Below are 16,294 nucleotides of genomic sequence, written 5' to 3' on the forward strand. Positions count from 1 at the left end.
ATCAATGATTACTTTTAGTAATGTTTAGAAGGCATGAAGGGAAAGAAGCTGGACTGATACAAGCTGAACTAATGTGTATACTCACTGCATACCTGCCCTATTAGATTGTGTATGATGACCAGAAACTGAGACTCTGAATTCATCTTTGCATCTCTAAAACCTAACATATTAAAATATATGGTAAAATCCTGGTTTGTGAGCATAGTTTATTCAAGAAACATGCTTATCGGGGCGCCTGGGTGGCGCAGTGGGGCGCCTGGGTGGCGCAGTCGGTTAAGCGTCCGACTTCAGCCAGGTCACGATCTTGCAGTCCGTGAGTTCGAGCCCCGCGTCGGGCTCTGGGCTGATGGCTCAGAGCCTGGAGCCTGTTTCCGATTCTGTGTCTCCCTCTCTCTCTGCCCCTCCCCCGTTCATGCTCTGTCTCTCTCTGTCCCAAAAAATAAATAAATGTTGAAAAAAAAAATTTAAAAAAAAAAAAAGAAACATGCTTATAACCCAAAGCACTTGTATATCAAAGCGAATTTCCCCATAAGAAACAATGGAAACTCAGATGATTTGTTGTACATCCCAAAAATATTCATACAAAATAGGTTAATACTGTAATGCAAAATAATAAAGAAAAATAAACATATTAACCTTCACTTACCTTTGAAAATCTTCATGGCTGGTGTGAAGGAGAGAAGAGAGAGGAGGATTATTATTGTATAGGATGACTTTCGCTATGACGAATAGAATCAGTTATCTACTGGTTCAATGGATTCTTCTCCTGCATAGGGGCCAGTGTATACACTGGCACAGATGGTGACTACAGGACAGTATTAATTAATAAACTCTTGTCATATACTGTATTTAATGTAACTGGCAAGGGGCACTGGGGTGGCTCAGTTGGTTGAGTGTCCGACTTGGGCTCAGGTCATGATCTCACAGCTTGTGAGTTCGAGCCCCACGTCAGGCTCTGTGCTGACAGCTTGGAGCCTAGAGCCTGCTTTGGATTCCATGTCTCCCTCTCTCTCTGCTCCTAACCCACTCACATTCTGTCTCTGTCTCTCTCAAAAATAAATAAACATTAAAAAAAAAATTTTTTTAAATGTAACTGGCAATAAGCCAGCACAGGAAAGGGTCTATATCTGCAGGCAGCCTGACCTAGAATGAAGCAAATCATTCCTGAGCTTACTCTTGTGTTGAAAAGCAAAGGACTGTCCATAGGTGCTTTGAAGTGACAAAAAATACAGTAGTGCCAGGTGTGGGGTACCGTCCAATGTTCTGAAAAAAATCACTGATCTCTGCCAAATACCACAGCCTGAGACCAAGCATCTGAGCATAGGAGACAATCACCCATAATCCCGCAGTGAGAGAAGAACCATTGATTCAATTGTGATGTGATATTCAGCACCACGTACTACTAGTATTGCAAGACACTACTCATTTATCAAGTTAAATTTTATGAGAAATGTTTGCTCGTCTTGCAGAACACTCACAGAACAAGTCACTCACAATCTAAGGTTTTACTGTATATTAAATATATCTGCTAAATGGTTAAACAGAAAGGAAAAAAAGGGGATCTAGGAAGGCAGATTCTTGTCTAAAGAAGTTTGGCTCTTAATTGGAAGAAGCTAAACAGATAGATGATGGAGTAATGGTTTTTAAATGCATTCATGTTAGGACGTTTGAACGCAAGAGATGCTGCCATGTGAGGGGAAAGGGGAAGCATCAAGAGACCAAATAGGTAATTGCTGCTGAACAATTAAATATTCGGGGGGGGGGGGGGAAGGGGGGAATCTCCAATGGTTATCTTCAAGATGTTTTTTAATATAAACCCCCTATGAAGACACTGTACTATATTCAGACTTTTCTTGTATAAAACCTTTAAGTTCCACAAGAGGGAGGTCTCAACCCTCTAACCATCTATTTTGTGTCTGTTATTGCCAAGCATCTGAATGAACATTCTAAGAAAACATACAACAGTACTGAATGGGCTCATTTTAAATTCTTGGCCACAGGGGTGCATGGGTAGCTCAGTCGGTTAAGCGTCCAACTCTTTGTCTTTTTTAAGTTTATTTTTGAGAGAGAGAGAGAGAGAGAGAGAGAGAGAGAAGTGAAAGAGAACACGCACACAAGCAGGGGAGGGGCACAGAGAGGGAGACACAGAATCTGAATCAGGCTCCAGACTGAGCTGTCAGCACAGAGACAGACATGGGGCTTGAACCCACAAACCCTAAGATTGTGACCTGAGCCAAAGTCAGAGGCTTAACCGATTGAGCCACCCAGGCGCCTCAAGCATCCAACTCTTGAGTTCAGCTCAGGTCATGATGCCAAGGTCAAGGAATCGAGCCCCCATATCTAGTTTTACGCTGAGCATGGAGCCTGCTTAAGATTCTCTCTCTGCACCCCCCACCCTAACACTACATTCTTGGCCACAAACCCAAAACAGAGACAACAATGACAATCCTACCACACATCCCCTATGTGTTTTTTTCCCACTCTCCATAATGACTATTTCTTCTTCAAATGTCCTACATCATATTACATTCCTCCTTGCTTCAAAACAGAACTTGCCCCACACTTCACTAAGCAAACAGAAACAGACCTTTCTCCACCACGCCAAAATTACCAACCTGCTAACCCTATTTTCTGCTATCCTTATTTCTATGAATAAAGTTTCTGTACTAGAATCTTCATATAGCTGCTCCTTGTCATTCATATCTCATAATGGCAATATCTGACCATGCAGTCTAAATTAATCACCCAGTTACTTTCACCTTAAAATGGGAAAATGAAGACAATCATCTGCATACATTTTATCACTGACATTCTCGAATCTATGTATTTACAGTCTATAGTCCAGTAGTGGAGACTCCATCTGACATGACAAGAGGGACCTCTTCTCTTTTTCTAAATTTTTTAACGTTTACTTTTAAGAGAGAGAGCGAGAGAGAGAGCGGGGGAAGGGCAGAGAGAGAGACACAGAATCCAAAGCAGGCTCCAGGCTTCACCCTGTCAACACAGAGCCCATCACGGGGCTGGAACCCACCGACCACGAGACCATGACCTGAGCTGAAGTCAGATGCTTAACCGACTGAGCCACCCAGGCACACCACCTCTTCTCTCTCCTTAACCACAGTACCTCTAGTAACTGAAACAAATGATCAGTAAATATAGGGGAAATATGCTTATAACCTGGGAGACAAGAAAACTGCTTCACAAAATTCTTCTAAAAGAATGAAATCTTAACTTGCAGAATCTCCCCCACTACTGCCACCATGAGAAATGGGAAAAACCAGGGCCCACAGTGGCAACCAGAAACAATACAGTTTTCCAGATACCTAGTCATCATAGAAATTTATTATCATCTATCATCCACTCCAGATTTTAAGGTACCCTTACACATAAATGTAAGCTCAACATCTGCCTATGATAGAATGGATAAAGTAGGACATATTCATACAGTGAAGCAATATACAGCAGAAATCACTGAAACAGTATGTAATGTGAACAATTCTCACAAAGTTGAATAAAAGAAAACCAGACATTATCGGGGCACCTGGGTGGCTCAGTTGGTTGGGCAACCGACTTCAGCTCGGGTCATGGTCATGATCTTGCAGTTTGTGAGTTCGAGCCCCACCTTGGGCTCTGTGCTGACAGCTCAGAGCCTGGAGCCTGCTTTGGATTCTGTGTCTCCCCCTCTCTCTCTGCCCCCTCCCCTGCTCACACTCTGTCTCTCAATAATAAACATTAAAAAATAAAACTGAAAATAAATTAAAAAAAAAACAGACATTACTACATACAGTACATAATACCATTTATTTCAGTCAGTTAGGCATCAGACTCTTGATTTTGCCTGGGGTCATGATCTCACCCTTCGTATATCAAGCCTGAGCCCCATGTAGGGCTCCGCAGTGACAGCATGGAACCTCCTTGGGATTGGATTCTCTCTCTCGATCTATATCTCTCAAAATAGATAAATGCTTTTTTTAAAAACTAGCAAAACAAGTATGTTAGAAACCAGAAGAGCTATTCTTGATGGGAGTGATGGGATTAAAAGGGGGATTTCTGGGTTCCACAGTGTTTTGTTTTTAATTTTCCTTTGTGAAAACTCAGCTGTACGTTTTCCATTTGTGTACTTTTTGTAGTATGTTACACTTCAGTAAAATATACTGAAAAACGGGCTGGTAAATTTTTTTTTAAGTTGAATGACTTGCCTTGCTTGTACTTTTACCTCAGAACTAATTCTTTAAAAAAACAAAAACAAAACAAAACTATGTAAAATTAAAAAGCAGGGATCTACAATCAATAAAATAATTTTGAATAATCAAGACCTGACTTCCATCTTCTAACTAAACTTTCCATTGCAGGTTCAGACTTTTTTTAATGTTTACTTATTTTGAGAGAGAGAGTGAGAGAGAGAGAGAGAGAGAGAGAGAGAGTGAGTGAGTGTAGGGGAGGGGCAAAGACAGACAGAGAATCCCAAGCGGAATCTGCACTGTCAGCGCAGAGCCTAATGTGGGGCTGGATCTAAAGACCATGAGATCATGACCTGAACCAAGATCAAGAGTTGGACGCTCAACCCACTGAGCCATGCAGTCGCCCATTTTGTAGTTTTTATTACAGAAGTTTGTATAAGTTTTTCACCTCCTTGGTCAGGCTTATACCTAGTATCTAACTCTTGGATGTTACTTAAAATTTTTTTAATGTTTACTTATTTTTGAAAGAGAGAGACAGAGTGCAAGCAGGGGAGAGGCAGAGAGGGAGACACAGAATCTGGAGCAGGCTCCAGGCTCTGAGCTACCAGCACAGCCAAAGTCAGATGCTTAACTAACTGACTGAGCCACCCAGGCACCCGTGGTGCTATTTTAAATGAACTGTTAACTTTCCAGATCATTCGTTATTATATAAACACATAACTCATTTTTTTTTTTTTTTTTTTTTTTTTAAGTAGGCTCCATGACTAGCATGGAGTCCAATGTGGGGCTTGAACTCAGGACCCTGAGATCATGATCTGGGCTGAAATCAAGAGTCTGACACTCAACTGACTGAGCCACCCAGGTGCCCTGATTTAAGATTTTACTTTTAAATAATCTGTACACCCACTGTGGGGCTTGGATTCACATCCCTGAGATCAAGAGTTGCATGCTCCAACATCTGAGCCAGCCAGGTGCCCCCAAACAGAACTGATTTTTGTGTTGATTTAGTATCCTAAAACTTTGCAGGGGCAACGTCACTGGTCAGTAGAGGATGCACTCGATCTTGGGAGTTGTAAGCTGGAGCCCCACGTTGGATATAGAGATTATATAAAAATAAAATCTTAAAAAAACAAAACCTTGCAAAATTTGTTCATTAGTTTTACCAGTTTTTTTGTGTGTAATCTTTAAGGTGGACTTCATTTAAAATTTTTAAATTTATTTTAAAGAATTTTAATTTCAGTACAATTAACAGTGTTATATTAGTTTCAGGTGTATAATACAGTGATTCAACAATTCTATACATTGCTCAGTGTTCATCATGATAAATGTAGTTTTTATCTTTAAAAAATTTTTTTACTTAAGTAGTATCCACATCCAACATAGGGCTTGAATTCACCACCAGAGATCAAGAGTTGCATGCTCTGTACTGAGCCAGCCAGGTGTCCAGAAGTATACTTTAAAAAAAAATTTTTTTTAATGTTTATTTATTTTTGAGAGAGGGGGAGAGACTGGGCACAGAGGGGCAGAGAGAGGGAGACACAGAATCTGAAGCAGGCTCCAGGCTCTGAGCTGTCAGCACAGAGCCCGACGCGGGGCTCAAACTCACTGACCACAAGATCATGACCTGAGCTGAAGTCAGACACTCAACTGACTGAGTCACCCAAGCTCCCCTAAATTGTCTTAAGAATACAAGGTGATGCTCTTATTCAGAAATAATTTCAACACACTTACTCCATTTATTTTTCTGTCCTCACCTCAAAAAAGGAAATAGCAGAATTACCAAATAACAGAATTCATCTAAAACAAATCTAAGAATAGTTTGTTGCCTTTTCCCCCCAGATTCACCAGAAGGGCTCTTTTCCCACTTACATACTTGAGCTAATACACTTAACTCCCTCCACCCCACTGAAAAATAGGTACTCAGGTGTTCTGGCTAAATCTGTCACACAAATTATGACATTAATTCATCATAAGTCCATAAAGCTAACTCACAAGATTATCTTATTTAAAAATTTTAACATTTTTATTTATTTTTGAGAGATAGAGACAGAACGTGAGCGGGGGAGGGACAGAGACACAGAACCCAAAGCAGTCTCCAGGCTCCAAGCTGTCAGCACAGAGCCTGATGGGGGGCTCAAACTCACAAACTCACAAACCGTGAGCTCGTGACCCAAGCTGAAGTCAGACGCTTACCCAACTGAGCCACCCAGGCACCCCGGTTATTTTATTTTAAACAGCAAAATACTAAGCACTAACATAACCACCACACCAACATAAATGAAACGAATCACTTGTGGAAATAAAAAAACCCCAGAACTTTGAAGATTATTGAGCTAAACCACCTAATTATTATTTTGACATCTCTCTTCTCAAGCAACAAATAAGCAGCCCAGGAATTATACAACAGCTAAGCCAAAATTCAGTGCATCACAAAGACTCCCTTCTGAGCTTTCTTTCCTTTTTACCATTACAAACTGCTATATTCTTTACTTTTTGTAACAAAAAGATTAAGAACTGGTTAGAAAGGTAATAAGGGCAAGGACTGATTAGCACTTAGTCACTGGTTACCTTTAGCAATGTTTTGTTTATTTATTTTTAAGAGACTAAGAGCCAGAGTGTGAGTGGGGAGGGGGCAGAGAGAGAGGGAGGGAGATACAGAATCCTAAGCAGGCTCCAGGCTCTGAGCTGTCAGCACAGAGGCTGATGCGGGGCTGGAACCCACCAGCCGTGAGATCATGACCTGAGCCGAAGTCAGACGTTTAACCGACTGAGCCACCCAGGCACCCACCCAGCAATGTTTAAATGGCATGAGGGGAGAGAGGCCAAATTGAAGCTTTTTACAGGTGACAAAATTGTGGCCCAACATCTCTCTACTTAAGCAATGAAGTTGGTATCAAAATCAACTCTGAACTAAGTCTTTTTCTCATTCCACTTTTCCTCTCTACTGGTTTGAAAGTTATACATGTTCTTATTCTTTTAGTTATATCAGAATTATAGGGGTGCCTGGGTGGCTCAGTCGGTTAAGCTTTGGCTCAGGTCATATCTCATGGTTTGTGAATTCAGGCCCCACAGTGGGACTCTATCAGCACAGAGCCTGCTTCGGATCCTGTTGCCCTCTCTCTCAAAAATAAACATTTTTTAAAAATTATAAAGTGCATCATATGAAAGTCTAAACTCCTTTTCTTTACCTACCCCTTTAAATTTAACCTTTAGACATTTTACCTCTGAAAAGCCTCACCAACTTGTGTAACTGAGAAATGCCATCTTTACTGTTCCCTCAGATTAGCTAATTAGGTTTTCATGGAATTTACTCAGGTTTTTCTAGGAGTAATGAAGGAATAAAAAAAGAAATACTGGGATTTAACCCAGACTGCCACTTACTAATTTGGAAATTATTTCACCACTCTAACCTTGATTTTTCTTATCAATAAAAGATAACTATTTCATAGCATACTTATGTGGATCAAATAAAAACACTCAGAAAAGCACTTATTACAGGGGTGCCTGGCTGGCTCAGTCGGTTAAGCATCCAACTTCCTCTCGGGTTATGATCTCGCGGTTTGTGAGTTCGAGCCTCACGTCGGGCTCTGTGCTGACAGCTCCCAGCCTAGAGCCTGCTTCGGCTTCTGTGTCCCACTCTTTCTCTGCCCCTCCCTCGCTCATGCTCTGTCTCTCTCTCTCTCTCAACAATAAATAAAACATTAAAAAAATTTTTTTTTAAAGAAAGAAAAGCACTTATTACAATTGGTCGGTTTTAGTTTGCAACTTATGATAGGAAGAACTTATATTTTCCTTTTTGGTGGCACATGAGTACTTTCTCTGTGTATGACCTTCCAGGAAGCCGCAGACCAGTTCACTACCAACTTTGCCAAACACTGATAACATCTGGAAATCTGCAATCCATATTCATTGCATAATTTTATCTCAAAACAAAACCCATACAGCTTTTATTAAGTATTGTAGAGGGCAAGGATCCCTCTAAGTGGAATGATTGCTAGAGCTGTCTAGGGCACCATAACATGGGTCTCCTGAGAATCTCAAGTAAGATCCTTTAAAAAAAAAAAAAAAAAAAAAAAAAGATACCACACGACTCACAAAGCTTAAGTTATTTCAGTCCTAGTAAATCAATGAAGAGGCTGAAAACGGAGCTTGAAACTAAAATTGTACTTTCCAAGAATTTCCAAGTGATTTTGATGCTGGTTTGGGAACCACTCCTCAACATGAACATGGTTCTGAAGGGAAAGAGAACCAAAAAGTGGTAGGTAGCATGATAGAGATACGTAAATCTCTAGTAACTGACTGTACTGCTAGTACAGTGTAGTTAGTGTAGTCTAAGCCTACAGAACCTCACAGCAACCTTTCTCTTTATAGTGGAGAAAGCTTACTTTTAAAGTACAGAAGAGAAGGAAAAATATAAGACCAGGCCCCTAAGAAACGAAGGATAATTGAAAAGTGAGACCTACTAGATGAAGAGCACTTGCTCCCTCGAATTAATGGAGTGTTCCCTTTCACGTTTCAAGAAATACTTTACACCTGACGAGCATTGTGCCATTTTCAAAGCAATCATATATCTTTTATTCAAGCCTCCTACTGCTAGTCGCGCATATTACAGTCCATTCACCTAGCAACCAAACACTTCTGAAAGTGAGGGGAGCTCCACGCAGTGCTAGGTGAAGATGCTGTGTGTCCCCATAAAAATCCCTCCCTAGCAGCCAAGTCTCTGGACAACTCTTGAAGCCTAAAGAGACACTATGCTCTCCATCACAGGCCTAAGAACGAGGACAGCTGAGTAGGAGGACACGAGGCGAGCGAATAGACGGTGGAAAACAAGCTTCACCGCGCCACACCGCGGAAGTTGGAGGTTCTCCGCGAGCCGCACAGCCCCAAACAATGGAGTTTTCCCGCCTCCTCAGGACCCCGCCCCCTGCTCCAGAGCTAGAGGGAAGGGAACGCTCCCGAGCAAGCCCCGCCCCCGCAGGCCCCGCCCCCTCCAGAGCCCACCGGACCGGCCTCCCTCCTCATGCAGAGGGGTTTTTTTTTTTTTTGGCGCCAAATCTCTTGAGTTATTTTCCCGGTTTGTTTGGGGACCCTACTGAAGACACGAGCCAAGAGTGGGAGGACAGTAGGAGCTTAAACACAGACCAGCGCGCTGTGGCCCCGCCTCCTCAAAGATAGCCCCGGGCCGGGGGAGGAAGGAGAGGGGCAGGCGATGGAGCAGCCGCCGCTGCCCCCGGCAAGATGGCGGCCGCGAAAAGCGGGGCAGGGGGCGCCAGCCGACTTGCGTTACCGCTAATGCTCGAGGTTCTCTGCAAGAGGTGGGTTTCCACAGTGCCGGCCTCCCCAAACTGCGACGGTTGCTCACTGGGAGGCAAGTCCTCCCTCTCACGGGTCTGTCCCTCCGGGGGAGCCCCCGTCCACCACCCCCTCCCCGTGTACTGGCCAGTGCCTCAAGCTCTCTACAGTCCCGCTTACTTGTCGGCGGAAACCAGCTCCGCGGTGATGGCGGCAGTGGCTGTGGACTCTGCGGCCATCGTTCCCCTGAGGTGGTGGACCAGCGGGCAGAACAGAATCTGTGAGGAAAACAGAGGGAATTTGGGAAGCCACAAACCTATTCAGGGACAGAAAATGGCAGATTGGAGACCCCGCGCGGCTGGACCCCTATATATACCAGAGCCCTTCGCCCCGCCCTTCCACTTCCGGATCCGCCCCCTCGAGTTTAAAGGGCCAGGACTCTGCTCCAGTCCAGTCCAAGGACACGCCCTCTCTCGCCGTCGTTTTCAACGGGGTACCTTCCTCCCTTGCCAGCTTTCTCCCCAAAAAAGTAACTTCCTGCTTCTCTAGCAAGTCGCGTAAGAGAACTGGAATCTTGGTATTACAACTCCTGACTGGGCGTCGGCCAGCGACTTTCACAGAAGGGGAAGCTGGTGCTGCTCTGCATGTTTGGAGAGAGTAACCGAGGGTCTCTTTCTGGCCCAGATACTCCGAAAGGTGAACGAAACTTTCTATCCGTCCTCTCAGTCCTAACGGATGGACACGAAAGAACCGAGCATGGGTACAGCAGCAACGTCCAGAACTGATTTCGGTAAGAGACTCGTGGCTCTGAACCTCAGCAACAATGATGCAAGAAAATACTACCCTAGGATTGGCTACCGCTGAAACTACCGCGCTGGATTCAAAGTCAGGGCTGCGGGTGTTGGCGACTGGCTCCTCCCTCTGGGCCCGCCCCCCTTCAGCTGGCCCAATCCCCTGACGCAATCCTCTTAGCCCTACCCAGACTCCAAATCTGGCTAGTTGAACTCTCCCAGCTCTTTTCCTCCACTCGGAGCTACCGTTTGTCGTTTGCACAGTACGAAAAGAGTACTTTGCTTAGGCACTTTGAAAGATGTTAGCCGTTTTTATTAAATCTTAACAACACTACTGGTGAGATCGGGATTATCAGCCCCATTTGGTAGAAATAGAAGCCAAGGTTCAGAGGGGGCGCCTAGGTGGCTCGGCTAAGTATCGGTCTCTCCATTTCGGTTCAGGTCGTGATCTCATGATTGGGGAGTTCGAGCCCGCATCCGGCTCCCACGCTGACTGTGTGGAGCCTGTTTGGGATTCTCTCTCTCTGCTCCTCCCCACCTACCCCCTCTCAAAATAAATACACTTTAAAGTGGGGGGGCGGGGGGGAAGCAGTGTGCCTTGTTCAGAAAGTTGCAAGACAAGTCAGTTACGGAAAGCAGTGTGCTTCCATTTCCTGCAACTGGCAGTGGAAGATAACTGGCAGGCTGCAATGATTACACTTTCTCACACCTGTAGCATCATCCATTGCCTTCCACCATGGCCTTCCCTATGGTGATCAGAACAGGGATTTTTTTTTTAATTTTTTTTTAACGTTTATTTATTTATGAGACAGACAGAGACAGAGCATGAACGGGGGAGGGTCAGAGAGAGGGAGACACAGAATCTGAAACAGGCTCCAGGTTCTGAGCTGTCAAGCACAGAGCCCGATGCGGGGCTCAAACCCACGGACAGCGAGATCATGACCCCAGCCGAAGTCGGCCGCTTAACCAACTGAGCCATCCAGGTGCCCCAGAACAGGGATTTTATTTCTGTCCAGGTTAAGGCACACTGGAAAAGATTTCCTGCAAGAATTCTTCCTCCAGTCTGTAAAAGGTCAGGCAGGTTGAAATCTTAGGGGCATAGAGCTAGACCTGTAAATGCCAATTCCTGTGGCAAACAGAAGTGGGATCCCCTTTATTAGCTGGGTGACTTGAGGTAAGTCATGTAATCTTTTAAGATTGTATGTAAAATGAGGACAATATTTATATTCACTCCTTCAGGATATTGTGAAAATTACAGTTAATGCTTGTTTCAATAATCAACACTACCTGGCTTATGCTAAACACTCATTAAATGGCTACCACTGTCTGATAATGTGGTGACTGGAGGGTTGGCTTGGGGAAGGGGAGATCTCTTCAGAGTCATTGCAGCATTGCAACCTGGGCTAGGGTCTGAGAAACCGGTCTAGTACCTTTTGTGACCCACTCATCTGTTAAACTAACATTCACAGAGCAACCATGCTGTGCAAGGCTTTGTACTAGGTCCTAAGGACAAAAGACATGATCTCTGACTTTGGGGAATTCAGTTGTGTAAAAAATAGATTTTAAAATAAATTTTAAATCCATCCACTCTGTCAGTCTTTACTACCAGCATTCTGATCCAAGCCTAGCCACCATCATCTCTTGCCTGTACTACTACATAGCCTCTGGTCTCTGCATAATCCTCTCCAGGAAAATCTTTTTAAAATATAAATAAGATCACATCACTCTCCTTGAATAGCTTTCCATTGCTCTTAGAAGAAATTTTGAGCTCCTTATCATTGCCTGCAAGGTCCTGTGTGATCCGGCTCCAATCCACCTCTCCAAACATCTCATACTACTCCCTTTCCTTTATCTTCCTCCTACTACGTTGATCTCCTTGCTATTCCTCAGAATGCCCAAGCCCTTTCTCATATCCAGGGGCCTTTGTGCTTACTACCTGACTGCCTAGAAAGCTCTTCTGCCAATACTTGGAATGACTAGCTCTATTCATCCTTCAGGCCTCATTTTAAATGTTACTTCTCCAAAGAAGCCTTCCCAGTCCACTCAATCAAAATTAGCTTCCTTTTTGTATATTCTTCCATTGTGCTCATCAAACTCTGAAGTTATTTACTTGGTTTTTTTGTTTTTGTTTTTGTTTTTTAACTCTCACCCAGTTCTAAGTATAGGTTCCATGTGACTTTTTCTGTCTTGTTTATAGCTAAATCCCCAATGCATACCATAGTAGTGGCTGACTCACACTAGGTGTCCAAAGTGAACTTGTTGGGGGGGCGCCTGGGTGACTCAGTCAGTTTAGTGTCCAACTTCGGGTTAGATCATGACCTCTCGGTTTGTGAGTTCAAGCCTTGGATCGGGGTCTGTGCTGACAGCTCAGAGCCTGTAGCTGCTTTAGATTCTGTGTCTCCCTCTCTCTCTGCCCCTCCACTGCTCACACTCTATCTCTCTAAAAAATAAATAAACATTAAAAAAAATGTTTTTTAATGTTGAAAAAAAAGTGAACTTGTTAGATGACTGAAGGAATGAACAAATGAAGCAATCATAGTATAATCATAATTAGAACTGAAAGAAATTTCACTTAGAATATATCTACTTAGGGGCGCCTGGGTGGCTCAGTCGGTTAAGCGTCCGACTTCGGCTCAGGTCATGATCTCGTGGTTCGTGGGTTCGAACCCCGCATCAGGCTCTGTGCTGACAGCTCAGAGCCTGGAGCCTGCTTCAGATTCTGTGTCTCCCTCTCTCTGACCCTCCCCCGTTCATGCTCTGTCTCTCTCTGTCTCAAAAATAAACATTAAAAAAAATAAAAAAAAAAAAGAATATATCTACTTAAAATAAGAACCAATATTTCATAGTAAGTAATAAGGATAATGGGACTTTATCGGGGGGGGGAAGAATCTTATATTTAACAAGATTTAGGGAGGGCTTCCAGTTGAAGATGTTGGGTTGAGGGGTGCCTGGATAGCTCAGTCGGTTGAGTGCCAGACATTGGCTCAGGTCATGATCTCATGGTTCATGGGTTCAAGCCCCACATTGGCTCTCTGCTGTCAGTGCAGAGCCTGATTTGGATCCTCTGGCTCCCTCTCTCTCTGCCCCTCCCCTGCACTTTCTCTCTCTCTCTCTCTCTCAAAAATAAAAAATAAATAAATAAAACATTTAAAATTTTTTTAAAAAGATGTTGGGCTGAAGACATACATTTACATCCATTCCCTTTTGAAGCCTGTCTACATACTAATAAAGGAAATTTTTTGTGTTTTTTTTTTAATGTGATTGACCCTAGAGATTTTTTTTTAATTTTTTTAAATATGTATTTATTTTGAGAGAGAGTAGGAAGAGGCAGAGATTGAATCCCAAGCAGGCTCTGTACTGTCAGCACAGAGCCTGACACAGGGCTCAATCCAACAAACCATGAGATTATAACCTGAGCCTAAATCATAACCTGAGCCTAAATCAAGAGTCAGATGCTTAACCTACTAAGCCAGGCAAACCTTTTATTTGTTGTTTTGTTTTGTTTTGTTTTTAGGTAAAACAGGATCAAAGAGAATGGGAAAGGAAGCAACAGCAACATTTTAAAAGCTGGAAAAGAGATGAACAAGTAGTAATTAACCTAGCAGACTAAGAAAGGCTCAGGAATTAGTTGTAGCAGGTCCCTCTAGGAATAGAGAATGAAAATAGGGCTAAAAAAAGGCGGTTAGGTTGAACATTTTTTTTTTAATTTTTTTTCAACGTTTATTTATTTTTGGGACAGAGAGAGACAGAGCATGAACGGGGGAGGGGCAGAGAGAGAGGGAGACACAGAATCGGAAACAGGCTCCAGGCTCTGAGCCATCAGCCCAGAGCCCGACGCGGGGCTCGAACTCACGGACCGCGAGATCGTGACCTGGCTGAAGTCGGACGCTTAACCGACTGCGCCACCCAGGCACCCCAGGTTGAACATTTTTAAGAGGTATTTAGACTGTCTACATCTTCTTCCCCAAGGCAATAGAAGACTAGAAGTTTAAAGAGGATAAAAGAGGCATCTGGGTGGCTCAGTCAGTTAAGCATCCAACTTAGGCTCATGTCATAATCTCATAGTTGATAAATTCGTCATGATCTCATAGTTGATGAGTTCCAGTCCCACACTGCTTCGGATCCTCTGTCTCCCTCTCTCTCTGCCCATCGCCCACTTGTTCTCTCTCTCTCTCTCTCTCTCTCTCTCTCTCAAAAATAAATAAACAGTAAAAAAAATTAACAGGATAATACAGGGGAGCCTGGGTGGCTCAATCAATTAAGCATCCAACTCTTGATTTTGGCTTAGGTCATGATCTCAGGCGTTTGTGAGTTGGAGCCCTGCATTGGGCTCTGTGCTGACAGTGCAGAACCTGCTTGAGATTCTCTCTCTCTCTCCCTCTCTCTCTATTCCTCCTCGCTCTCTTTCGCTCTCTCTCAAAATAAATTAAAAAAAAATTTTTTTAATAAAAAAAGGATAAAACAGGCCCCGGCAGAGAAGCTGAGGTCATCATTGAATTTGAAATATTTAAAGTGGATACAAAACTGTTTCAGCAATGCAGACAATTAAGTGTGTTGTTGTGGGCGATGGTGCTGTTGGTAAAACCTGTCTCCTGATATCCTACACAACAAATAAATTTCCATCGGAGTATGTACCGACTGTTTTTGACAACTATGCAGTCACAGTTATGATTGGTGGAGAGCCATATACTCTTGGACTTTTTGATACTGCAGGGCAAGAGGATTATGACAGATTACGACTGCTGAGTTATCCACAAACATGTATTTCTAGTCTGTTTTTCAGTGGTCTCTCCATCCCCATTTGAAAATGTGAAGGAGAAGTGGGTGCCTGAGATAACTCACCACTGTCCAAAGACTCCTTTCTTGTTTGTTGGGACCCAAATTGATCTCTGAGATGACCCCTCTACGATTAAGAAACTTGCCAAGAACAAACAGAAGCCTATCACTCCAGAGACTGCTGAAAAGCTGGCCCGTGACCTGAAGGCGGTCAAGTATGTGGAGTGTTCTGCACTCGCACAGAAAGGCCTAAAGAATGTATTTGACGAAGCAATATTGGCTGCCCTGGAGCCTCCAGAACCGAAGAAGACCTGCAGGTGTGTGCTGCTATGAACATCTCCAGAGCCCTTTCCACACAGCTGGTGTCAGCATTGTACTAAAAGCAATGTTAAATCAAACTAAAAATTAAAAATTAAAATTCGTTTTTGCAATAATGACAAATGCCCTGCACCTACCCACATGCACTCGTGTGAGACAAGGCCCATAGGTATGGTCCCCTTCCCCCTCTCAGTACTAGTTAATTTGAGTAATTGTGTATTGGCAGAAAAGTGGTTAGTACTAGTTTTTGTTCTGTTGTTTCAAAAAAAAAATTTTTTTTTTTTTTGTTGTTGTTTAAAAGCAAGGCATGCTTGTGATGACTCTGTAACAGACTAATTTGGGCTATTGAAGCTGCTCCCGGGCCTCCATCCACTCTGGAGAATAATCTGGGACATTTAGGGGTTTTGTTTTTGTTTTTGTTCTTTTTGTTTTTGTTCTTTTTTGGGGGGGGAGTGTGGGGGGGGTTGTTTTTATTTAGTCATTTTTTTTTTTCAACGTTTATTTATTTTTGGGACAGAGAGAGACAGAGCATGAACGGGGGAGGGGCAGGGAGAGAGGGAGACACAGAATCGGAAACAGGCTCCAGGCTCTGAGCCATCAGCCCAGAGCCCGATGCGGGGCTCGAACTCACGGACCGCGAGATCGTGACCTGGCTGAAGTCGGACGCTTAACCGACTGCGCCACCCAGGCGCCCCTAGTCATGTTTTTTAAATTCAGTAACCATTGGACAGCCCTTAAAGGGAGGAGGATGGACTGACTCCACATTCCACTTCCTAGAGCTAGTTTAGAACACTTGTCCCCCACCTGGTGCTCTTAGGAAGGAGTATAGTAAATGCCTCATTTAATAACATACTCCTTTTTGAAAGTTGCCTTTCTCTCCACCCTTGAGTAGGTCTAGTACTTGATGAAACTCATGAAAGCGGGTGGAACCTGTCT

General features: G+C 43.5%; 1 protein-coding gene and 1 pseudogene across 3 annotated transcripts in view; one reads left to right on the plus strand and one right to left on the minus strand.

Moving 5' to 3' along the window:
• The window catches only part of NASP (nuclear autoantigenic sperm protein), a 44,326-nt gene extending 34,495 nt beyond the window's left edge, over positions 1 to 9,831 (minus strand). The window contains exons 1-2 of one of the 3 annotated variants that reach the window (XM_047085871.1): positions 9,654 to 9,831; positions 647 to 664 (exon numbers count right to left, since the gene is read on the minus strand). In XM_047085871.1, coding sequence (XP_046941827.1) covers positions 647 to 664; positions 9,654 to 9,712 — 77 coding nt within the window. In that variant the 5' untranslated portion in view covers positions 9,713 to 9,831. The remainder of the gene's footprint in view (positions 1 to 646; positions 665 to 9,653) is intronic. The other 2 variants (XM_047085869.1, XM_047085870.1) reach the window with 2 other exon arrangements.
• Positions 9,832 to 14,740: 4,909 nt separating this feature from the next.
• LOC124515434 (cell division control protein 42 homolog) lies at positions 14,741 to 15,406 on the plus strand (annotated as a pseudogene).
• Positions 15,407 to 16,294: the final 888 nt, after the last annotated feature.

The sequence above is a fragment of the Lynx rufus genome, unplaced genomic scaffold (assembly GCF_022079265.1).
Source record: "Lynx rufus isolate CCGP_SWC_20201006 ecotype Redwood Valley unplaced genomic scaffold, mLynRuf1.p SCAF_2, whole genome shotgun sequence".
NCBI lineage: Eukaryota > Metazoa > Chordata > Mammalia > Carnivora > Felidae > Lynx > Lynx rufus.